This window comes from Eptatretus burgeri, chromosome 11 (assembly GCF_056783735.1).
Source record: "Eptatretus burgeri isolate ZD-2024b chromosome 11, Ebu_testis_v1, whole genome shotgun sequence".
Lineage (NCBI taxonomy): Eukaryota > Metazoa > Chordata > Myxini > Myxiniformes > Myxinidae > Eptatretus > Eptatretus burgeri.
The window spans coordinates 91952293-91979172 of record NC_140971.1 but is presented as its reverse complement, the minus strand read 5'-3'; the positions used below and the strand labels follow the sequence as shown (position 1 = coordinate 91979172).

At 41.2% G+C, this 26880-nt stretch overlaps 1 protein-coding gene across 1 annotated transcript in view; it reads left to right on the top strand.

The window, feature by feature from the left end:
* The window catches only part of LOC147017653 (uncharacterized), a 52284-nt gene extending 25949 nt beyond the window's left edge, over positions 1 to 26335 (top strand). The window contains exons 10-17 of the mRNA XM_085847391.1: positions 2844 to 2978; positions 9803 to 9920; positions 10241 to 10419; positions 12819 to 12900; positions 14713 to 14831; positions 17001 to 17111; positions 21185 to 21225; positions 25749 to 26335. Of these exons, the coding sequence (XP_085703517.1) occupies positions 2844 to 2978; positions 9803 to 9920; positions 10241 to 10419; positions 12819 to 12900; positions 14713 to 14831; positions 17001 to 17111; positions 21185 to 21225; positions 25749 to 25796 (833 nt within the window). The 3' untranslated portion in view covers positions 25797 to 26335. The remainder of the gene's footprint in view (positions 1 to 2843; positions 2979 to 9802; positions 9921 to 10240; positions 10420 to 12818; positions 12901 to 14712; positions 14832 to 17000; positions 17112 to 21184; positions 21226 to 25748) is intronic.
* Positions 26336 to 26880: the final 545 nt, after the last annotated feature.

Here is a 26880-nt window from a genome sequence, read left to right as displayed (position 1 = left end):
GGGGATGGTAGGTACAGGAGTTTGTGATCGAGAGCTTAGGAAGGTGGAATTCCTTTACAAGGAACATCTAAGCAGGAGGAGGCCATCAGGCCCATCAAAGCCGAGGAAACTGCTCGTACCATTTTTAAGGTATTTGGAATGACTCGGCCGTGGTTCGAACCACCGTTTGAACCACCAACCGCCTCGACTCACAGCAGACCATCCAGCCATTACTCCATCGAATCTGGATTTATCTTCATTGGTATTATGTGATGAGGATAAAACAAAGTAAAACTAGAATGGCACTCAGTAGAGCGCATACCTCAGCCAGGCTGAACAGTTTATGTTTTGTATCCCACTGATAGGCCAGATGTTTGAACATTAGTATTGCAGCACTCTCTGAGGTTCAGAGACCGGGTAGTCATGAGATCACGGCAGGTGGTTAAACCTACTACTGGTCTGGATGCTCTTGTGGTTACCATGCCCAAGGAGTTGCTGCAGCTGTGTCCAATAAGCTAACTCCAATGATCATTGAGGTAACGTGAGTCAACAAGCGTATTATGAGACTGAGGATTCATCACTCCTTGGGTGTCATTTTCCTGGTCTCTGTATATGCTCCCACAGTGAAGGACGCATTCTATTCTGCGCTCGAGTCTATGGTTGATCGATGCCCCAGGCGAGATACTCTTCTAGTATTAGGGGATTTCAATGGCATGGATAGGGATGGTTATGAGCCGTGTTGGTCCCCATGGGCCTGGAACTATGAACCGGAATAGCACGAAGTTCCTTGACTTTGCAAGATGTCATGGACTTGGGATGGCTGGTTCATGGTTTAAGCACCCACAGCTTCATCACTGGACTTGGTATTCCAACGCTGGCGGTGTGGCAAAGGAGATTGACCATGTGCTCATTCATGGTCGCTGGAGGATGATCCAGAACTGCATGGTCTACCGGAGTGCTCAGTTCCTCAATACCGACCACCGGCTTGTTGTAGCAACTCTAAAGCTGCACCTTAAATCTGGGAGAATGGTACCATCCCAGTGTCGGCTGGATGTTGGCAAGCTGAAGGTTGAGAGGGCAGCTGAGTTTGCGAACAGGCTGAATAGGGATTTGGGGGTTTGGGTGTTTCGGCAGGGGCTGCTTGCAGCCTATGTTGATTTCCACAAAGTGTTTGATTCAGTGAATCGGGATGCCCTCTGTTGGATTCTCACTCTTCGGGGGGTGCCACCAAAAGTGATCGATCTGATTTCCGAACTCTACTCTGGTACTGAGTGCTGTGAGGTGTGGTGGCTCCATCTCTGACTTATTTCCAGTTGTTACTGGAGTTTGTCAGGAGTGTGTGCTTGCCCCCACACTTTTCAGCAGTTATATGGACTGGATTCTGCGTCGGATGTCGGAGAGAAAAAGCTGTGGTGTATTGTTTGGCAATGTCAAGACCTCTGACCTTGGTTTCGCAGATGATGCAGTCATCTTTGCGGAGACTAGATATCCTGATGGGAGCCCTCTAGGTGCTGAATGAGGAGTCCGAGTTGCTGGCATGATGGGTCTCCTGGGTCAAAACTAAGATCCAGGCCTTCAGTGACATATTGGATGCTGCTATCTTGTCTCCATACCCATTTGTAGGGAGGATGTTGAGGTCACTGAGAGATTCACTTACCTTGGCAGTGATATTTATGTCTCTGTATGTTGTGCACCAGAGGTTGATAGACATCTGGTTCAGGCTTGGGGAGTCATGAATTCATTGGATCATGGGGAATGGTGCTGTCTGTACCTATGCAGGAGGATGAAAGTCAAAGTCTTCAGTTCCTTGGTGCTTCCAGTCTTGTTCTTATGGATGTGAGACTTGGACTCTGACCAAGGATCTAACACGAAGACTTAACTCCTTCGGTACCAGGTTTCCTCAGAGAATCCTTGGCGATAACTGGTCAGACTTTGTGTCCAATGAGCAATTTGCTGAGAGAGACTCAAATTAGATTTGTTACCGCTATAGTCCATGAGCATCAACTGCAGCTGTATGGACATGTGGTTCATTTTCCTTACGCTGATCCTGCTCAACAGGTTCTCTCAGCGAGGGCTCCTCATGAGTGGAGGAGGCCAATGGGCTGACCGTGTGCCTCGTGGTTGCAGCAGGTTGATCGGAATCACAAGGAGATTGGGATGGGCCAGGAATCTGCCTGAGGGATGGCCAAACGGAGGCCCCTGAGTACCAGTCAGAAAGTGGACGCAGTGACACGCTGCTCCGGTGCATGTTCCCATGCCTGAACTGACCTGATAGGCCGGATCCAGATCTTCACCAAAATTTAATCAATTCTTCCTTGTCATACACCTAACCTGCCCACCAAGTTTTGTTGGAATCCGTCCTTGAAGTTCTTGAAATATCCTGCTGACAGACAGACAAACGGGTGAAAACATAACCACAGCACACCTTTGGTGGCCGAAGTAAAAATGAGCAGAATAGGTAACCCTAATTCCAAAAGCAAACAAATTGAGCGGATATTAATTTTTGTTCTTTTATTCCGTGTTTCGTATGAAAACATTACAAAAAGGCCTCATCGACATTCACATGGGGTCGGCGTTAAAAAAAAACAAAAATCCAAACAAAGCATCAGTCAATTTGGAGTTGTAAAAACTCCACAAAAAGGCAGAAAGCAGGAAAACCTTTTGATTGCTGATGAAATTATTTGTTTGTGACTAGATTGTCCTGAAGCGATGGGTTATTTTTGTTTTTGTAATACATTGTATGTTGCTGATTAGATCATTCTCCCCCTCCCGACTCCTCATTTGTATTTTGGTGACTGCAATGAAAATACTTCCTGGCTCCATTATCCCGCTTTCTGTTTTTTTTTCTCTCTCTCGGCTGCCAGGGTCTCTGTCCTTCAAGCCGTACGAGTTTGTGTTTGGAGACATTGCTGTGAGAAGAGAACATCAGTGTGTCCAGCTCTGGCCAAAATCTGAAGATGAATGTGTTTATATACCTTATGACATCTCTTCTGCTTTCAGTAAGAGGCTTTGTTTTGTTTTTTTTTAATTGAAAAATTAAATTTGATGCCAAATTATGGAAGCGATTGACGTGCTGATAATGCAGTGCCGAGACAAAGATGGGGATGGGATGTATAAATTAACAAGGTCGTAAAGTGTGTAATTGAAACGTGACGTGAACACACTGAAAATAAATCTGCATAAGATTTTCTGAAGAACTGGGGAGAAAAAAAAAAGATACGACTACTACTTCCTCTTTTAATTGCCATGATTATTCCCATCTTGTGAGGTGGGCCAGGGAATTGGCCATCTTCCAATCCAATCCAATTATGACCATATTCTGTACAGAGCATCAGTGCTGCCAAAGCAGTCTTCTGGGCCATCCATCCACCCATTGGGACCATACTCTGTGCAGAGCGTCGGTGCTGCCCTAAGCAGTCTCCTGGGCTATTGGGTACAATCCTGGACAGGTCGTCACTCCAACACAGGATACTCAAATGGCTCAATCATCCCAGCAAGCTGGTACTCATTTTGCCAACCTCAGAAGGATGACAGGCAGAGTCAACCCCATCTGGTATTAATTAAAGGGAAAGGAGGATTTGAACTCAGGACCCTGGGTTCCCAAACCCACCACGCTAACCATTAGGCCAACACCAGGCTTATTGGCCATCTTGATTTCCATTAAATGATGAAATAGCTTTGAGTTGAGTTCCTTTATCTCGAGATGGATGTAGTTAACTAATATCGCCATCTTACTAAGAAGGCAGGACAGTTATTTTCAAGTTGAGAGCAGCAGATAAGAATTGATCTGCCATCCTATCAACTTTTGAGTCGAGAACATCGTCCAGAGGAACTTCAAACTTTAACAGAATGATGCTGACATCACTTATGTTTTCCCACAACCGCCTCTCATCTCTTTCAAGCGGGACAGAATTTTGAGAAATTCCCTGGTTAAAGGATCATTACCCTCTAACCTCCAACCTGAAATTTTCAAGTGTTCAAGGAGTCATTGCAGCACCTGCCTTTTCATCAAGATGAACACTTCCATATCATGACCCAAAAGCAGTATTGGTCATGGACCACATCGACTGCACCTCAGCAAATGTGATCTCTGGAATTAAGTGCGTTTTCTGCAAGATCTACATCGGTAAAAACAGGCAAAGACTGGGTATTCACTTCCTTGAACTCTTGCTTGATGTACGAACCAACAGCGCAGACCTCTCTTCAGCAATTTTTCAACACTTTAATCTTCTCAGACATTCATTCGTTCAATCACATGGCAGTCTCCCATATTTTTCTCCATTTCAGCACCACAGGCAGTCGTAAATGCATGGAGCAATACCTTGTACTTTATGTACAGGATCGGCACGTTGGCTCCTCATGAGATCACCGAGCACTCTTCATTCACTTAGACATTCCGTCTCTTACAACTTTTCAATTCTTTCCCTCCATTCCCCTCCCCCCCTTTAATTTTACTTTATTTCATTTTATCTATCTTACCTCTCCTTAGGCTAACCCCCGCTTTAGCGGGGAAAATGGCCTTTAAATGCTTGTGTGTGTGTGTGTGTGTGTGTGTGTGTATCTTACCTCTCCTCCCTTTTCTCTTCTCGATCTCCTCCTCTATCCTCCTCTCCACTTTCCTGCCCTCTCCTTTTTCTCCCCCTTTGTCTCTTCTTTATATATTTTTATTTTAATTACTGACATTTTTTTTTCAACATTTTAGAATTATTATATATTTTAAATTTTATTATTATTCCCTTTATTTGCATCACTTTAATATTCCATCCATCCATTGGGACCATACTCTGTGCAGAGTGTTGGTGCTGCCCAAGCAGTCTCCTTGGCCATTGGGGACAATCCTGGATGAGTCGCCACTCCGAAACAGTATACCAGCAAGCTGGCACTCATTTTGCCGACCTCAGAAGGATGACAGGCAGTCAGCCCTACATGGTGTTAATTCAACAGCAAAGTGGGATTTGAACTCAGGATCCTCAGATCCCAAGCCCACAACCTTAACCATTAAGCCAACACCAGGCATACTTTAAAATTGTTGCAGTTTATTCATCTAATCTTGTCACATCTTGTTTTTCCCAGCCAATTTCATTCACTTTAACAGCCGGATCATTCAATCAAATGTGACAATGAATGCTCCTTTATATAATCAATTATCAAAAAGGGTTCAAATTTTAATTGAAAAATAGAAGTTTTTTTTTCTTTTTTTTTTATAAAAAAAATCATCAAATTTTATTTGAGAAATTGTCAATTTTAATCCGATTGACTTGTTGATTAAACAGCAATTGCATAATACATCACTGAATTGGGAAAGCAACTATTTTTGGGATCAAATAGTCAAAGGTCAACTCAAGGTCAAACTTCTAAAATCAATTTTCAACTGAAAAATCATCAATTTACATCTTATCAACTTGAAAGTTGAACAGGATTTACATCATCCATCACTGAATTGAGAAAGCAACTATTTTTGAGGAAAAAAGGTCAAAGGACAACTCAAGGTCAAACTTTTAAAATCATATATTTCAATCTGAAAAATAATTAATTTTCATCCGATTGACCTGCACTTTGATTAAGATTGTGAATTTTAATCTTCATGAAATGGACAATTTGATGTATCTATGGTAATCTTTGGAGAGATGGTGGATTTTGCAAGTATCGTGCTCTGCACAACGCCTTTTTCTTGTTTAAAGTATTACTACATTTGAATAACTTTAATCGTACATCACTTTATATGATAATAAATTAAGTGAAAAACACTTTACCTTGCAGACATGTCCATTACACAGCACCTCCATCGAAACATCGACTCAAACTGTCATTAACAACCGATTTTTAACATGCTGCACTGCGTATCTTAGCAGCCACCAACAAATTATATTCATGCTTATTTATAATGTATTTTATAAAAAATATTTTATTCATTGTATTTATTTATTTATTATCTAATTACCCTCTTTATTTAATAAATCTATAAATATATATAAATATATATATATATATATATATATAACCAACACTATTAATTTAAAAAAAATTACTTCACTAAAATAATTAATTCATTATTATTATTATATATCAAATGCAATGCAATAGGAACTTGTTTCCACTAAAACCAACCAAACTTCAATAAAAGGTGATGATTGAGTCTAAAGACATTCTCACAAGACCTGATCAAACAATCAGCCAAATATCCTCTGTTTAACATGATGGAAAGAACCTTCTCAGCACGTTCCACAAAATCATCCGTTGCGGAACAAATTCTTGCAAATCTAAGTATCTGAGATGAAAAGACATTGCAACCCATTTGAATTGGTATATTGCTACCTGGAAAGGTGTACACGACTACATCCATCCATCCATTAGGACCATACTCTGTGCAGAGCGTTGGTGCCGCCGAAGCAGTCTCCTTGGCTATTGGGAACAATCCTGGACGGGTCGCCACTCCGACACAGTATACCAGCATGCTGGCACTCATTTTGCCGACCTCGGAAGGATGACAGGCAGAGTCAACCCCACCTGGTGTTAATTCAACAGCTGAGCGGGATTTGAACTCAGGACCCTAGGATCCCAAGCCCACTACCTTAACCATTAAGCCAACACCAGGCATACACGACTACAGGGAAACTTAAATCATCAACTTTATGATATACACCTGTACAAAAACCACTGTCCAACTCTAATCCAGATATGCAGCAACTGTACAATCATTACCACTCCTGTTAGCAATCGGGCTCTCTGGATATATCTTGTGAAGCTGCCTATCAAAAAAATTATAGTTAACCACACAAATTATATATAAAATTATAGTTATCGAAAGAGGGCGATTTAAGAATTCAATTTCATCAATGGACATACATTGGCAAAATTTGCATTCGATTCTCCGGTGTTTTTTTTCAAATTAAAATTCTTATATGCCTGTTCCGAGGATCGTTCATTTCTGGACTCGTTTTTGGTAAAGGTACACTTCTCTCTGAAGCCATTTTTGAAAATAAAGATGGCTGCCCGTGGTCATTACAGGAGAGTATCTAACATAGATAGGGGGGAGTCTCATTGAAGCTTTTGTAAACAACAACGCCGACGATGTAGAACTGGCTGATACTCGAAGCATCAAGCGATCCACTGCAAGGTCAATTGTGGCGACATATTTGTGCAATGGCCTTCATGAAAAGTTACCTACAGGAGCACACACCACCGAAGTTGATCAAGAGATGTGAGATGAGTCCAGCGAATACTGGATATCAAGCCTCTGCTGACTCTTAAAAAGATGAAAAATAACCTTCAATATGCCCTGCCAGACAAACCAACTGTGTCTCCAAGCACCATTGCGAGAACCCTTAATGGCATGCTGATGACCATTAAACTGGCAGAAGATGTGCCTGATGCTCGAAACTCTTCTGGTGTACTGGACATGCACATCGAATCTGCTCAGTGGTTCTTAGAACATGGACTTGTTGCTCACTGTGTCCACATTGATGAAATAGGCCACAACATTTGGACGAGGCATTATTTTGGGAGAGCTCCTCATGGTGTCCTGGGACACGTACATGGACAACGAGGATGGAACTGCAATATAACCTTTGCTGTTTCTGGGGAGATTGGGTTCATACATCACTGCAAAGCTTTTGAGACCATTACGAGAAAAAGATTTGAATAGTTTCTTGCAGACACAGCCCATGAGTGTGAGAATGTTACCTGCAGATGAGCAAGTCTTTCTAATCTACGACAAGTGCACACCCAACTTCCACCAGGTATCAATCAACAGATCCAACTGAAGTTGTTACCACCATACTCACCCTTCCTTAACCCAACATAAATGGACCATTCTGCATTCAAGGCTGGTGTGAAGAGAGACCTGGCCTTCCAAGCATAGCAGCTCTGGGTAGGGAACCGGGAAGCAGCATGTGACGCAGGCATGAATCTTCAACAGTGGAGGAGTGATCTTCGACAAGAGATGTCCCGGGAAAACGTGAGGCAAATAACTCATGAAAAGTGGTACAATCACAGCCAGACCTACATGGGAAGATGCTGAGCATAGTGGGAAATTGAAGATTGAAGAAAGCAACTTGAAAAGAACAGAAAAAGTAGAAGAGGACCCGTGGAACAAATACCCAGGAAAAAATGTGTTTAATTTTATAATCACGAGCAAGTTACCCGTGCCCAGACGGGATTCTAGACGGGGTAGGGATGGACAAAGCAAAAATGCAAATGGAATCTTGTGTCGTCGAGCCGGCAAGCTGGGAGCAACAATTCACATTTGTTGTCACATCTGATGGAATTTAAATGCACTAATGGCAGCAAGGTGCCTCATTTAAAACAGTTTGTTCAATATATCCAGTTTTTTTTTTAATGCCCAGTGTCCGTAATCAAACGTTGTATTGGCGTCAAAGCTCGTGACCAATTGCAAATTAATAGTGGGATATCACCCCTTACGGAAAACAACTTTTTTTTTCATATTTGCATTTTTTTTTTTCATTTCATAAAAATGGGATGAGTCGGACCGACGTATGCATATTTGTTGTATTGTTTTTCAAAGAAAATTTATTTTTTCAAAGAAAATTTAAAATGAATAATGACATCAACATACAAAAATAAATATTCGAATAAAAAAAAGGGAAATAAGTGGATTTTAATTGGAAAAATTATGATGAAAAAAGAAATAAGAACTTTCCAAAATTAGCCATATTCTTATTTTAATATTCAAATGATGACATTGATTCCCCAGAAACTAAAAATAAAATAACAGAACGGTACTCGGTGGAGCACAAACCTCTGTCAGGCTGAACAGTTTACATTTTGTATCCCACTGATCATCCAAACCTGAACCAAAGTCTAATCGGCTTGTTCTTGTCACCAAACCAACTCATCCACCGAGTTTTGTCATCCGTCCACAACGTTTTGAGATGTCATGCTATGTATCGTTTTGGGCCAAATCTCTCAATAGTGAAGAATCACTTTGGAGTTAAAAAAAAATCTCTTATCCGGATCTTCACCAAAATCGAATCGATTCTTCCTTGTCGCGCACCCAGCCTGTGCACCAGTTTTTTTTTTTTCTTCAGATTTTCAACTATTTGATATATCCTGTTCACAAACGAACAGACCGACTGCGTTGAAAACATAACCTCGGTTCATCTTCAGCGGCGGAAGCACGATAGAAGCAGATGATGACATGTGCGTCGTGTGATGTTAATTTGATTGCACCAAATCAATATCCGGATAAAAAGAATGTCGTGTGTGCCTGAGAGTTTTGAGAAAAGTTCCAAGGGAAGAATCCACTGACGCTAGTTTGCATATCAATTTAAATAACTATGTGGAAGATAAATGCCAACGAGGATCAGATTACACAAGTCAGGCATGACGATTATTTACATTCATGCTGTCACTGTGAATTAATCTTCTTCTTATTTTTATTAGTTTTTCTGCTTTTACTCGCATTGTCGGTAGTACGTGGAAGCTCCACACAATACAATACGTCTTTCCCATGTCCCTCGCTCCATTATCGGCTTTTGTTTACACTTTCTTGTTTGTCTTTTTTATTTTTGTTGCTGCTCTTATAAAGAGCCCTTGCTTTTGTTAAAAAAAAAAAAATTGGCTGTGGTTCCACCGATTCGTATTCTCATCTAAACCACCGGTTAATGATGCGAGGAACGCATGTTCAAATTATATTTTCTTTGTTTTACCTAGTTTCCACTTATGTCCTTGTAACACTGTTTGTCCTGCATTTTATGCGCAATCTCCTCCATGAGCCTCGTGTAAGTGTAACAAAAGAAAAAGATATCGTTTGAAAGAAACTACACCTCATTCTAATATCAATTTTGGTGTTTTTGAAAAACAGATGATGATGAACGTGAAATCATCCAGCAGGCAGTGCAAGAGTTTCGTGCAAAGACGTGTGTACGTCTTGTTCAACGGACGAGCGAGGCGGACTTCATTTTCATCCAGGCCTTGGGCAAGTGTGTAGCGCACGCAGGGCAGCAGTGCAGCGTTTCGTCTGATTTTTGGGCTTGAACTGCGACTCAATGAATTTCTCTCCTGTTAATTTTTTTTATTTCGTTGATTTCCAATTGAAGGAAATTAATGAGTTAAATAATTTTAAAAGTGGCACCAATCAAGTGCAATAATTTAAACAATTGTAGTTATTCCTGTTACAAATGTTGCATTTCCTCCATTTGTGTTGAGAGAGAGAGATAGATAGAGATAGAGAGACCTATCAATAATCTTGTAAAGCTCTTGGGATTGATTTGTTTCTTGTTTTCTTTACATCCCATAAAAGGACATGGTCGTTCTTGGGTCGGCTTGGTGGGGCACAGAGCCTGTCCCTCTCGGAGTCGGGTGTTGTACACAAGGCTAAAGTGCTGCACATGCTGATGCACGTGCTGGGGTTCCATCACGAACACTGCCGGTCTGACCGAGACAAATACATCCGAGTGATGAAGGACAACATCCAGAATGGTGAGGCGTCAAAAGGTCTATGCATATAAAATAATTTTAAAAATGAGAAAAAAGTGTGAAAGTATATTTGATTTCTAATGCAATTGTGTTTTCATTTACTGTAAGCAACTGCATCTTTCAGAATGACACTTGATATCATTGTAATCATGAACTCCACTAACCTGTGCTTTTCACCGATATTGCTCGAGGTGGAGAGGGGGTGAGGTGGACACAGACAGAGAGTGCGATAGCCTTCCATAATTATATCATCGATATACTCTACTATAATCTTGAGACATTGCGAAAAATAATTGACTATTTTCTGGAATTACAAGTGGGCCTGGAGACATGTCACTTGTGAATAAATAAATTATTACATTTCAAGGTACCAAGAGTTCGACCAAGTGCCAGCAATAGGACATTCAGTAGCGAGAACACAAAACCAACGAACAACTCACAGTCCCAGATGTACGGACCCTGAATAATATTTTATGATTAATTAAAAATAATAATTAATAATGATAACTGAAATATTTTAACTCGGTGAAAAGAGATCCTGAGTTATTGATGAACCTGAATCGAACATGGCATACTGAGCAGGACACAAAATTAATTTTGGGATTTACAGAGATCAAAGTTCCCTCATTCGGTGATCAAACGCGACCTCTAGGCTTTGAAGAGTATGATGGTCAAAGCTCGCGATCAATTGTGATAACAGATTTCAACATGACATTTACAAGTGATCGTTTAGCATTCCAAACTGAACACATTTCATGATGCTCTGATCCTAGGTTCAAATCCCTTGTTGTTCTGATAATTTATGTGAAAGTACATGGATGTCTCCCAATACTTTAGTCCTGCTTGAGATGTACGTGTTCCATCTACTCAAACATGATCGGTAATTATGATCTTCACATTAATAATGATAATAACCAGATATCTGTGATCACAAAGCGATTGCCAAGGGTCAGCCTTCCCTGACTGGAGGAGGCTTATGCTTGTCGATCTCCTGCGACTTACCCTTAGCTGGTGATCCAATGATGACCGTATTTTTTTCGGACCAGCATATGACCTTGACCTTCAACATATAGGGATAGTGTAAATTAACAAAATGTGTCCCCATCTACAATCTGTCCAGAAAATTTACACCATGAAAATCGAAGGAAAATTATTCAAGTTGTGATGAAAAAGGTGTTTTATGTTAATTAGTTCACAACTCGAAAAAGTTAAAGGACATGAAACATATATCAGGTGCACAACTTCAGTGCTGGTACACCATTATGATACAAAAACATATTGGAAGGCCAAGCGGTCTTTGAGATTACAAATTGGCAAAATTGAGCGATGACAAAAACCACATTATTTATTTTATCCACCATTTCACCTTGACTTTTAACCCATAGGTGTATGATGTAAACTGAAGCGTAACTGCACCTTGCTCTTGGCTGTTTAGTGAGAGCAATTTTGTGCTGATCAGACAGCCCAAGGTCAAGTTTTGGTGAAAAATGTTAAAATGTCCATAATTGGGTGTTGACCTTAAAATGAGGTCAAGGTAAAAAAAAAAAAACTGTCAACCCTGCGTGCTTTCTATTCGCATTAATGATGCAAAATTTCATTCCAAAAGTCCCTGCCAGCTCCGAGATGCAGCTCGGAAAATGATAATTTGGAAACTGGGAGTGTTGAGAGTGCAGGAAGAAAATAGAAAGGCATTCGGTGGAGCGCATACCTCCCTCCACCAGGCTGAACAGTTCGTGTTTGTATTTCACTGATAGGTCAGATGTGCATCCTAACCTTGACCAAAATCTAATCGGCTTGTTATTGTCACCTACCAACTCATCCACCGAGTTTTGTCATAATCCGTCCACAACTATTTGAAGTATCATGTGACATATCATGTTTCAATGGTGAAGAATCACTTAAAAAAACAAAAGCTCTCATATCCAGATCCAAATCCAAATCCTCACCAAAATCTAAACGATTCGTCCTCATCACACACCCAAACCTGTCCATCAAGTTTCGTCCATAACGTTTTGAGATATTATGCTAACAGACAGATGAACAGACAGGGGTGAAAACATAACCTCCGTCTCCCTTCAGTGGCGGAGGTTAAAAAAAAAAGAAGTTATTTTCAAAATGGTGCTTTAGTATTGCTAGGGGTCTAAAAAAAACTATTTGTTTTTTTTAATTAAAAGTTTGTACCATTAAAAATCAGAGGTGCTAATTGTAGGTAACAAACCCGGCAACAGCAATAAGCCTTCCCCCGTGCAAAAGGGCGTTGGGGTTAATGCATTTCCCGATTCCATTTGCTCCTTGACAATCATCACAACATCCTGACCTTTCCCCAACACTGCACTTTGCAAAGGATCTGATTTGCGCATCAACATGATCTCTGCTAATCTGCTCTCAAAATGTGTTTCCAGGCTGTCACAATGCATTTGAGAAGTATGAAAAACAGTCGCTTGACATTCCCTACGACTTCAAATCGATAATGCACTACAGCAAGTAAGTTTCGTGTTTTTGGACTGCATTTAATGACGTGTGTGTGTGTGTGTGTGTGTGTGTGTGTGTGTGTGGGGTTCCTACTTCCATAGAGTAATAAAAATGGTGTCGTAGGAAAGCTAATAATCGATTTAATTGGTTGGAAAGCCAATAATCAATTTAGTCGAATAAAAATTTGTAAGTTTAATCCTCTAGGTACCTGTTTGAAAACCCCCTACTTCTGGCATTGAAGGAGAAGTGGGAATTAGGAGCTTCATGTGGTGGTTCAAACACGAGGAGGAACCCTTTTAGAAGGACATGTAAAGAGCACACGAGATTATATATAGTAACATTTCGCAAAGCAATTGAAAAATATCTGAAAGTAAATGGAAGGAGCACACAAAGAACAACAAGAGCAACTACGTGTTGTTAAAAATGAAATAATTTCGTGTTTACATCCTCATTGAGACTCATAGATAGACATACATTGTGTTTGTGAAGTGCAACATGCTGTCTTTTGATTAAACCTGCCAACAAAGCAATGGATAGGCACGCTGAGTAGATTTACAAACTTAGGAGGGGAAAATTGATTGGAGACGAGATGGGCACAATTACATTGTGATTTCAACTGAAAGTGGTACTATCGGCTTGATATTGCCTTCGTGATTAAAAAAAAAGGTCTCGCGATGCTTTTGATCAAGGATACACAGAACACAGCTGAATGCAGTCGATATATGAAATGTGGAAGCGATATCATAGCTGTCCATAAATGAAGTCCAGTCGTCATCGTATCATATGCTTATTATCAGCCAACACTCATGTACCGGCTCACAGGTTGCATCTTGGAGGGTGTAACGACACTGCTGAAACACTGCCCTCCACAGGTTAGGAGCAGGAATCACTCATCGACTCTTTGTGAAGGACACCGTGAGATATTTAACGTACACCAAGGAACAGTGTCCAATGACTTAACGTCCATCTGAAGGATGACACGCACATATATGCCTCGCCCTATCAGCGAAACACCAGGGTGATGGGTGATAGTTTGGCTGAGATTCCAATTCAGGCTTAATGGCTCAGAGCCAAGTGCACCTCCCTGTACCTCTGGGCTATCCTGTCACAACATCATATTCAAGAAACCGATTTCTGAGAATTGCCAATGTGAAAATGACAACTAATTGGCAGGTTCAACTAATCCCTTCCACTCCCTTCATCTTCTCCCCCTCCCGTCCCTCCGTCCCACGCAACCTACCATGGCCAACACAACTCACCGCACTTTAACTGCATTAAAGCGCCGTGAACATTCGTTTTCTTGGGTGAATGAGAGCCCCCCCCCCCCATGTAACAGTGTGGTGAACACGTTGGATGTGTGACCTCGACGAAGTGATTCGATTTCAGTGAAGTTCCAAATCTGGATCTGGATTGAAGAATTATTTAATTTTTAAAGTGATACTTCACCATTGAGAGAGATAGGGCCAAAAACGATGTAGTCCTGTATATCATGATGTTTCAAAAATGTATTGGGCCCGATATGTTCTCATGAATCAGGCATTACGTGGCGGAGGTATGCGCTCTACCGAGTGCCCTTGTAGTATTTATCTGGGTTGGCCAGTTTGTTTCACACATGTGAGCACTTAGCTCATGATGTTAGGTTCATAGGTTTAGATCCCATAATTTGATTTATCCATTATCTACTAATATCCTGCACGTGATATTTGAAACCCCTCTTATGAGACCTGGAACAGTGATTAATAAAAATCATTATTGCACAACGACTTGGAATGACTTTGAGTTACATGAGGTATTTGATCCACCTTGTCGTGATGTCTTTATCAGAACAACGTTTGCGAAGGATGAGAATAAGCCTGTGATCATCCCCTTGACTCCGATGACGATTGGCCATGCCGACTGTCTGAGTGATCTGGATATTGATCGGATTCGTCGATTGTATGCCGGTGAGTGATGGATTATTGTGGGGGAGTGGGTTGGGGAGGGGGCAGGGAGGAAATCTAAGAATGGTGGCACAAATGCACAGGTGGCTGAAAAGTAAACTTGAAATCGATTATACCATCTTGGACAATTAACAAGTATGAATAAGTTTTTAATTATTATCGTAGGGGGAGCACGATATGTTAGAACAGTGTTTCCGATTTTGAAAGTAGCTTGTTCACCCTAACATTGTAGTCCTGCATACGATCCGAGATAGTCAAATATAACTCAACAGGCAGTGTAGGTCCCATCGGAGTGCATTCCCTTGGGCCACATCAAGGCGTGTGCCTGTGGCCCTCAATCAGTGCAGGAATGTACCCAGAATGCATTTGGGCAGAAGAGAGTGAGCAAAAACTTTGATTTTGTTGAAACATCTCTTGTTTTGTCTTGTTCATTCTTCCAGGAATTTGTTTTACTTGATACAATAAGGCTTTAGCCTATTTGGCATCCCCCTTGCAGGGACTCCGTTCGGTGCCTGCGGAGACCACAGCCACAGGGGGCCACCCGCATCAGCTTGCAATTTTTTTCAAAGCATCTAGAAGGTCCAGTTGTGCAACATAGATGTTTCCAAGAACACTAGTCATGCATTCCTCCTGGCCACCGATAGCTTCACTGATGGGTTTCATCAAAAGACGTCATGTTGACATCAAAATGTTGACAAAAGTTATCAAAAGACATCTGGTCAAAACCAGAGGTAGAACTGGGTCTGGGAACCTCTACATAGGCCTAAGAACTGTTAAATGTCAATTTTGGAGTTTTGGTGAAATCGACGTTTGCTCCATTATGGTATGATTGTCCAATGAGGTCCTTATAAGTTATGACTCAGGCGTCGGCAACCTAAACCAGGCCGCGGGCCACTGGGCCACGTTCGGGCCACCTCGCAGGCCGCACCCCCCTCCCAACCCGAAAAAATAACAAACACACCTAAAATCAATGATAATAAATGTAATTGTAAATTGAACCTTAAGACCTTCAGCCATCTGAAACAACAACGAAAAAATATTTAAGACCAAGTTAAGTGGACTAGAAGCGAAAATAATTTATTGTGACATACAGAGACTGTGATATATGTGGAAGAATCATATGTCCACATATGTTAAATTTGCCGTCGGTTCAGAAAAATGTTTCGCGGGCCGCACCTAATGGAAATCCGGACAAGGCGCCGCGGGCCGCACGGGAGGAGCTCGCGGGCCGCATTTGGCCCGCGGGCCGCAGGTTGCCGACCTCGGGGTTATGTAAACGGAAACTAATCGACTTGTGTCTTTGTCTTGCATGTGATACATGTCCAAGCTCCTCCATTATCATTAAACACCACAAATATAACTCAATATCTGCAATCACAAAGTGATCGCCAAGGGTAAGCCTTCCCAAGCTTACGCTTGGTGATCGCACACAAGTTACCCATGGCCCACGATCCAATGATGGCATATTTTGTTTGGACAGTCATATGATCTTGACTTTCAACATTTAGGTATAGAGTGTAAATTAAGAATGTGTGTCTCCATCTACAATGTATCCATAAAATGCAAGATCATCAAAATCAGAGGAAAATGATGGAAGTTATGATCGAAAAGGTGTTTTTTTGTGAATTTGATCCCAATCCTAAAACAGCAGGTCAAGAATTCTAATCAAATAGCAGGTACACAACTTCAATGCAGGTCTACGATTACGATGCAAGAACATCTTGGAAGGCCAAGCGATCTTTTGAGATCCCACAATGGCAAAATTGAGCGATGTCAAAGCAACGCGTTATTGAGACGGGATAACGCATTATTGTCTGGAGTACGAGATATGCTGATTGAACAAAGAATAATATTTAAGGATGTGTGACGTGCAGTATGTTCGTGTATCTACAGTATGTATACGTCACAATGTGCGTTTGAGAATCAAAGCTGTATCGCCTGCCGCAGCTTCAAACATTCATCAAATGTTTGCATGGAATTGATAGGTGTTTGTGGACTCGGCGGCTTATTCAGGAAATAAGAGTGTGGTGGATCGATCCATCTGGGCCACTGGCCATTGTATGTCTCTTCAACCACTTTATTGATGTGTGGTTATAACTTTTGTGTTGATCTGATTTGCTGTGCCACTGTTTATACTTGAAGCAGTCTGGAAACATTTGTTCACTTTTGTAGGTGAATCTCAACCACAACCTCCAAAGAATAAAAGCGGCACCATCCAAACTTTGCGCCTCTTCGTCAAGCCGCACATTCCTTCTCCACCGGCTTCATGCCACACTCAGCAAAGTACGCCATCATTGCCAACCACACAAATAACACTATGTTTTTTGCAGCTGATACTGAGATTTATTGAACCATCACTATATAATAGGGTGTTTCATATTGCAACTTTTTTGCGCTTGTCAAGTTGGCTTCCCGTCGTAGCTTTCCAATATGGATAAAAACCCCACTCGCCGATTTTTAGAATTTTCCTCCCAAAAATGGCGGCCTTTTTCGCATTTTGACACAGAAATGGACTCCTACACCTGCTAAAATACGTTAATGTTACTTGATATGTGTATGTTTGTCGATGATTATGATTGCTATGTCTGCTAGCAGTCGGGGACTAGACATTAGGCATCCAATATGGCAGAAAAATCCAAAATGGCGTCCAAGATGGCCGATTTTTGGCCACTGGAAAGTTGTTCCCTCCGATGTGGGTTCTAATATGTCTAGTTATAGGTTTTTGGGTGTGCTGAATTCGTTTTTATGCTCTAAAATGCAGTATATCTGTCACAGAGACGTCTGCGGGGGTCATGCTCTCACGTTAAGAAGTAGTTCGTTCAATTCCGAAGAAGAATTTTGAATATTCTCACCCTCATTGATATCAGAAAATAACAATTAAATATTCGAAGGTCAAACATGTATTTATTTAACATGTACAGTATATACACGAATTACTAGTATACTAATGCCATAATGAATGTTCTAATATGACTTCATGTATCCGTGCCTATCGGCCTCGATAATCAATAATATTGGCCATGGCATGGCATACATGGCTGTAGCGACATTTCAAATTAAAATTTCCATAGTTCAAAAACATCAATGTTCACACTTCGCTTCATATAGTAATCTACATTTTCTGAAGAGTGGATTTCGTGTATCCAGAATAATTCTGCCTGTGCCACTCAACCACTTGAAGCAAAGCTTGCCTCTAGTTTCCTTTCTAATGTTTTTTTTTTTATCTACCACACTATTTTTTACTGATTACAATATACAAATACATATATTGCTTTAAAATTATTTGGATCAGACTTCACTGCAATGCTTTATAAAAAAAATATTATGAGACTAGTCTTTTAAAAACGAAAAATGTATAAACAGGCGAGCATTGGGTGGCTTTGACACCACTCTGGTTGTTTTAGCAATACCAGCCCATCACTTGGGAATCAATCCATGGACGTGTTTCTGGCTGACTGACCGACATCAGCACGGAGTAGATTACCCTCAAGATAAAGACGTATTGTCGCGTCGGAGTTTCGCAAGCGCGACATGTTTCCACGCCGAGATATTTAATCTCGCGACCAGCCGAAAGGTTCCGATCTAAACTGCGTTTAGTTGTTACAAGTTACCACACACAATTTTGGCGGTGACACCTGTGGAAGGCAGAAGGATGGAAAATGTTTCTTTCTTTTTTAAGGGTTTATTTATAATAGAAGAACGAGACGCGGGGAGAAGAGGTGGATGGGCCGTGGAGAATGGAACAAACCAAGCGAGTCAACAGACACAAATATGGATGTGGGGACGCGCAAACTTATACGCAGTGATTAAATAAATAAAATTATATCCCCGCTAAGCACCACAGACCACACTCTTAGGAAATAATGGAGGCAGGCGAAGGCTTGTGTTGGCACAGGCTGGTTGAGGTCCCACAGCGACGAGCTCGAGCAACCTGATCCGAGAAGGCAAGGTGAGGAGCAATAAAGGCGAGGAGTGATAAGGGTGATGCAAGATGGCAGAGTATCAAACCTATGATCCTCAGACGTCAGGGCTTGTGTGTCTGCTCTCCTGCGCAGCGCCAATTGCATTGTCTTCTGCGTCAGTCTGATCCTCCTGGCATTTGGGACTACCTCCACAAGCAGCGGGTCCCATCATTGTGTCTTTGCTCTCGCTGTTCTTCCCCACGGGTCATGCCTGAAGTCGGTAAAACCTTAGATCCAAAGCATGGGTTGATTCAACTGAATAAAGCAGTGCTGAAACAAAACACAGTCATGCGCCACTTAACGACGGGGTTACGTTCTGAGAAACGCGTCGCTAAGCGACGTCGTCGTTATGCGAACATTTTTTTTTTCGTTTTCATTTTCGAACATCGTACTTCCACAAAACTACACACCTAGGCCATATGGTATAGCCTATTGCTCCTCGGATACAAACCTGTACAGCATGTTACTGTACTGAATACCGTCGGCAATTGTAACACGCATCCAAGAGAGACGGAAGACACGTTAGTTTTACCTTTGTGCTGTTCATGACGGCCATCGGTGTTGTTAGCAGCAGCTTACAATCTCCTCTCGCATCGATTATAGAAAGATAAATAAATAGCGTTTGGATTTTATAAATACGCAATCATTGCATCGATGTTATAATTTATAAATGAAGAAACGAGCTCCTGTCAATTGTGATATGTATATTTTCGGAACAGTGCGATTGTTTGAACAACATGAAAAGCTTCACTAAAAATAAATATGTGTTTTAATTTCGACTGTAACAACAAATTATTCGCGGAATTCTTCAATTCAAAGGTAATTTACTTGCCAGAAGGTAAACGTGGAACCATTGCTTCAGTCTGAAAGTTTGAAAACAGGGCCACACTGTCGTTTATTATCATTATGAAGTATTATGTATTGTACAGCGTACATAATTGTGCGTGCTATTTTTATACGACTGACAGCGCTACGTCGGCTACATCACTCGGTGATAGGAATTTTTCAGCTACATTTTTTTTTTTTTTCAGAGCTGGCAGATCCGTGTATATATATATATATATATGTGTGTTGTCCATTGTTTACTAATGACCGTTGTAATCCACATTAAAAAGTACACCAACGTTTACTAATGACATTGTCCAGTATATGATTTCTGCACAAGTCCCTCCATTAGCCCTCCCCCATTGTTTAAAAAAATAAATAAATAAATAAATAAAGAACCCGTTACACCAGGGGGTTTGGAGGCAGAATAGTCCGTGCATGATGAAGATGCTAATGACGTCTGTGAATCCTTGAACCAAGGCAGGATTTCTGTCCAAGTGGAGCAGTGTCTGTTGGAAGTCAGGAAGTCAAAAATGTTGTGTGTCAGAGTTCTGTTGGACAATCTGCAGATAGGCAGGAGCAAACTGGCAGGGAGAAAAACCTATCCCTATAATCTATAATCACCGAAGGTAAAAAAAAAGATTTGTTATATAATCGCTGATAAAGATACTGTATCGCGACGTGTTGAAAGAATGGTGGGGGTAAAGAGAGTAAGGTCATGAAAAAGGGAAGAGAGTAAGGTGCTTATCGAATTTCCATAACAACCTTCAGAACAAAATTTACAAAATTAATTATTAAAACTCTCAACCACAAAAATCGTCCGTGAGGCCAAGTAAACAATGACAGATTCTGTGATCACTTTTAACCGCTCCAGTTATCCCCACCTTGTGGGTTCGGCCATGGAAAGTTTCAAGCCGGCTGAGCAGGTCTAACATTCGACTGAAGATGCCAGGGATTTGGAATTTGGTCAGAGTGGCCACAATAACTCGATTCATCTTGCTGAATGTTACAAAGATCTTTAACAAGCTGTAAAGACAGCATGGGATCTTTGACATCTACCAATAACTAGTGCTGGCTGATGGTTCTTCCAATTTAACGTCCATTAGATGGATGATGCACACTGATGCCTCACCCCAAAGGTGAAACACCAGGGTGATAATTTTTTTTGCTGTGGGTCGAGATTCGAACCCAGGATAGACAGCTCAAAGGCGAGTGCACCTACTTCTAGGTTATCCTGCTTGCCATAAACAATAGTTGAATGTCACTGATGAATCATTGGTCAAATATGAGCACTCAAATTGACCCTCGGAAACTTAGTTTTAGACTATATCAATTGAGCAGGTATTCAATTAGAACTATGCTCCTGCCTTTGAAGAATTCCAAGGAACCACTTTTGGGATACCTTGTACCCAGCATGCTGTCTGTTATGCAATATATTTTTTTATAGGAAAGAAAATTAACTCAAGTTGCTATCAGAAATGCCGCCATAAGCATTGCAAGTTTACTTGTTGCACTGATAATATAATTTTTTTTTAAATCTTGATAAACCTCTCATCTTTGTGTTTATAGATCCTCATAAGAAGAAAAAGTGGAAAATGTTACATCCTCTGGTAAGGACGTGTGCTTGTATAACTTTATGAAACTAGAACGGCACTCGGTAGAGCGCGTACCGACCTCCACCAGGCTGAAGTTTACGTTTTGCATCCCACTGATAGGTCGGTATCTGAATCCGGACCCGAACCAAAATCAAATTGGCTTGGTCTTGTCGCCGAACCAACTCATCCACCAAGTTTTGTCTTAATCCATCCACAACTTTTTGAAATATCATGCTATATATAGTTTTGGCCCCGCCTCTGAATTGTGAAGAATCAATTAAAAAAAAAAAAAAACTTCAAATAAACTGTTCGATCTGAATCCGGATCTTCACCAAAATCTAATCGATTCATCTTTGTCACACATCCGACCTGTCCACCAAATCTGTCCATAACCTTTTAGAGATAGGCTGCACACAGACAGAGGTGAAAATATAACCTCCATCCACTTTGATGGCGGAGGTAATTCAAGTAGTTAACAAAAATGAATGAGAATGTCTTTGGATTAATATTCATCTCTGACCAATGAATGTCAAGCAGATCAGGTTTACGAGTAGAGGTCATCTACAATGACTATAGAAAGTCTACACCTCCCTTTCAAAATGTTCACCTTTTGTTACCTTATAGCCTGGAATTAAATTGCATTAAACCAGACTTTTCCCCACTTTTATTTACACATCGTAACCCACAACTTCCAAGTGAAAAAGAAATTCTACAAATTTCAGAAAATTAATTAAAAATACAAAACTAGAATACCTTAGTTATAATAGCAATTGTATATTAGCTCAGGTGTAACCAATCACCTTCAAAATCACACACAAAGTTAATTGGCCTCCACCAGTAATGAATTGTAGTGACTGCTGGGCAGTGAATTTCACAGCAAAGACTCAACCATGAGCACTGTGGAAGAATTCAGTTCTTCTCTTTCAGAGTCTGAGACTATTGATTAACAGCACACATCAAATACAAATAACAACCAACATGCGCATGGGAAAAAGGGTAACAAGACAAGTTATAACAAACACGATCCTCTTTCTCCCCAAAATGGCCAGAGCAATTGTTTTTATTTTTATTCTACTATTTTTATTTTTTTATTTTATAATACTATTCTAGAGTGCAAACATCGGGCAAGGGTGAATGGGGGTTGGGGGCGGCAAGCATGAGAAAGGGAACTGCAGACATGGCCACTTTGAGAGGGAAGGGGTGAAAGACATGCTCAGATCATGATTGCAGTTTGTAGTGTAGTAGATTGTAGAAAAATCGTGCAAATTATGATACAAGCATCAAATTTGGCATTTCTGTTCTGCAGGGCTTTCTGATCAAATCTGCCCGATTGACCATTTGAAAATCCAAATTTTGAAAAATAAAAATAAAAACTTCAAAAAAATTTGAAGTCACAGCTGGCTGAAATTCTTGAAGCGCAAGTGAACATCCCAGACAGAGAACCAAGGGGAGATGCAGTCATCATTGATGGCTCAGCACTTATCAATGCCCTACCTCCACGCACTTCAAAGATATTTGATGACTATGCTAAAGAAGATATCATCCCAAAGGTGGAATCCTTTGGTGCCAGGTACGAGAGGGTGGACGTAGTGTTTGATGTGTACAAGAAGTCAAGTCTAAAGTCCGAGGCAAGGTCGAAAAGGGGGCAAGGAATCAGAGGAAGAGTGACAGGAACCAGTAAGACCCCAAGTAACTGGAGAAGCTTTCTTCGAGATGACAGCAACAAGACTGAGCTGTTTCACTTCCTTGCGGAAAAGATGTGTGAAGCACAGACGACAAGCACAGTCATTGTCACAAAAGGAGAAAATGCCATTAGCAACACAAGTAAGTCACTGGATGCTGTGTCTCCATGTTGTCATGAAGAAGCTGACACTCGAATATTTGAACACGCCAGGGATGCAACGACGGATGAGAGCAAGTCCATTATCATTAAGGCTAATGGCACGGACGTATTAGTCATAGCAATATCTGTACTGCCATCCTTACAGGAACTAGGTCTTGAGAACATGTGGATTGCCTTTGGCCAAGGAGCCAAGGCACGATGGATTCCAGTCCATGAGGTAGTTTCTGCAATAGGGCCTGAAAAAGCTAGAGGGATCCCATACTTCCATGCGTTCACTGGATGTGACGTCGTGTCTGCTTTCCACGGTAAAGGGAAGAAAACTGCATGGCAGACTTGGAACGTCTTTGATAATGTTTCTGAAACATTCACCAATCTCAGCCAGCATCCAACATTGATTCGTGATCTTGACTTTTTGAATTTTTTTTTTTTTTTTTCGAAATTTGGATTTTCAAATGGCGAATCAGGCAGATTTGGTTAGAATCCCCTGGAGAACAAATGTGCCAAATTTGATGCTTGTATCATCATTTGCACAATTCCTCTCAAAAATTGCTGTTATCTGCCCCACTATTGGGAATACGAGGCCGGCCGTGAGAAGGAGAGGGTAACAACAAAGTTAAGACAAAATATGAAGAGGCTGAGTGAATGGAGACACAAGCCCACTACTTTGATCATTCCTTCTGTTCACCAGTGAGTAACCAGATTCTCAAAACACGACATTCCATTTTATGCTGTCCTTGGACAACAAGGCATCCATTGCAAACGCCTTTTGGGAGTTATTTAATTACCAACAGACAATAGGTGCCAGCAGCAAAAAGCGTCTTTCTCTTTAGCAGCAGAGCAGTTTCATTTAACATTGGAAATACTAATTTGGATATATATATTTCATTGAGATAAAGCAAATAAGATTTAGTAAGATACCATTTTATCTTGCTCGTACATCATCGACATCACTCGGGAGATCAAAAGGCTGCAAATAGGAGATTTTACTGACAGTCAATTTGATTCCAGGACAAAAGTAACACCATATTCTATACTGTTAAAAACAGTAGTATAACAAAATTGAGAATATGTGAATATAATTAATTTCATTTCTTCCACATCACCAAGGAGCTTTCAAAAGACCTCTGGGATAAAGTTGTGGAAAAGCACAGATCAGGGGATGGGAATAAAAATATTTCAAAGGCCTTCAATATCCCTTGGAGCACAGTCAAGACAATCATTAAGAAGTGGAAGGCATATGGCACCACCAAGACCCTGCCTAGATCAGGCAGTCCCTCCAAACTGGATGACCAGGTAAGGAGGATACTGATCAGAGAGGCCACCAAGAGGCCAATGGCAACTTTTAAAGAGCAACATGCCTTTATGACAAAGACTGGTCACAGTGCACGTGACAACAATATCCCAAGCTCTCCACAAGTCTGACCTCCATGGAAGGGTGGCAAGAAGGAAGCCATTACTCAAAAAAGCCCACATTCAGTCCTGTTTAAGAAATGCAAAAAACCAGCCCAGAGATTCTCAAGTCATGTGGCAAAAAGTTTTGTGGTCTGACAAAACCAAGATGGAACTTTTTGGTCAAAATGCAAAATGTTACGCTTGGTGCAAACCCAACACAGCACATCACCCAAAGAACACCGTCCCTACTGTGAAGTATGGTGGTGGCAGCATCATGTTATGGGGATGTTTCTCTTTAGCAGGGACTGGAGTAGTTGTCAGGATAGAAGGGAAAATGGATGGAGTAAAATCCAGAAAAATCCGAGGAAAACCTGCTGCCCTCTGCAAGAAAGCTGAAATAGTGACGGAACTTCACCTTTGAGCATGACAACGACCCGAAGCACACAGCCAAAGCTCCACCGGTGTGGCAAAGGAACAATAAGATAAATGTCTTTGAGTGGTCCAGTCAGAGCCCTGACCTCAATACAATCAAAAATCTGTGGCATGACTTGGAAATTACTGTCCAGCAACGCTCCCAATGCAACTTGACTGAGCTTGAACAGTTTTGATCAGAACAATGGGAAAATATTACCCAATCAAGGTGTGCAAAGATGGTAGAGACCTATCCCAAGAGACTCACAGCTGTAATTGCTGTCAAATGTGCTTCCACCAAGTTTTCTGAAATTTGTGGAATTTGTTTTTCACTTGGAAGTTGTGGGTTTGACATGTAAATAAAGACGGAAAAAGTCGGATTTATTACAATTTAATTCCAGGCTGTAAGGCAACAAAAGGTGAAATTTTTGAAAGGGGTGTGGGGGGGGGGTGTACACTTTATATAGACACTGTATGTACCCTCAACTCAATTGCCAGCTTAAAATCCAAACCCTCAATTACAGGTGCCTTCAATCAGATTTGAGGCAAAAAAATCTCGAGAATACAAGTCCTGTGTCCTCACCAAGAGGCCACCACTCTCCAAAAACTACCGAAACGCTCAGCTTTTTTAAAAGAATGAGATAAATTTATGGAAGGTTTACTGGCAACTCCACCCCAGCCTCCCAACTCTCCATGTACCTTTTCACATTGTACCTTGATGGTGGTACCTACAATTATCATGGTAATCCGTAAGCATTGTATTGCAAAATGGAACCGACTTGATGGGCCTCACGTTAATACCTATTGTCCTTTTCCACATTATGGCTTTTCCTTGTCCAATCGAACCCTCATTGGACTGATCACTATAACTTGTGCTTCTTCCTCTCCCCAGCAAAGACACGCTTTGGCAAAAAAGAAGTCCGAAGAAATGATGCCATGAAGAGCAAGCTCAATTTGTAGAAGTATCTTTCTCGCACGTAAGACAGTCATCATAAAGAGCTCCAAGCTCTTGTGGCTGTTCTGCCTTGGGAACAAAACAATGCCTTGGACTTGGCTCATGAGCTGCACTGATACCATTATAATCTGTCGTATTATTTATACGAGGACTATTAATTTAAACTGCCATTGCCAAAATTGCTTCCCTGACTCTGGCCAAGCAATGTTCTTCCTTCCACTCCTTTTCAAACAGTGAGTCGTGTTATCTCATGACACCGCCTGCTCCGTATCACTCATTCTCTCCGACTCCGCTCTCCAATTCTCCTGCACACTTTTCCACTTTGCTCACATCTTCTTTGTAGACGTATCCCCCTGACATCCATTGTCCTCCACATGTTGTAACCCTACTTGCTACATTGCCTATCTGTTTGCTCCTTCAACCTCGTTTGCCAATTTCCTTCCTCATCATTATCGGCCGATGTTCACGGCTCCATCGATCTCTTCCTCGATCTACGTGTGAATATAGAAACATATATATTGTAATACATGCGTAAAATACTTTTTTTTTTGTAAACATTGTCGAGGCTCATATGAGAGCTAACACACAACACAGCAATGAGGGGTGGGAGGGGGGAGAACAAAACAGTGGGGAACAGAGACAGGAGATCTGTGAAAGGGAGAGGGATGGGGTGGGGTACATAGAGTACACAAGATGGACATTACAGGGACTTTCAGGAAGGAAAGCAGGAAATTTGAAGGAGGTGGATTTGGGGTGGATTAACGGGGGTAGTTTTTTGAACGGGGGGGGGGGGGTAAAAGCTCCACAAGTTCACGAGAACCACAGTTACAGAATTGCAACATTGCATGGCATACTGTTTGTTTATTTATTAACAAATACAAACTTCACCGGAATGAAATAAATTCGGTTTTTTTGGTGACGTTATGAATGCAAAACAATTAAGTCGCTGATGCAATGCAGCGTACCCATGAACCAGTCTTCTTTAACAGGCCCGATCAATCCCAGCTTCTTGTGGAGTGGGCCAGGAGAAACTATTCTGGTCCAAGACTCGCAAATCGGCTGGCCAGGC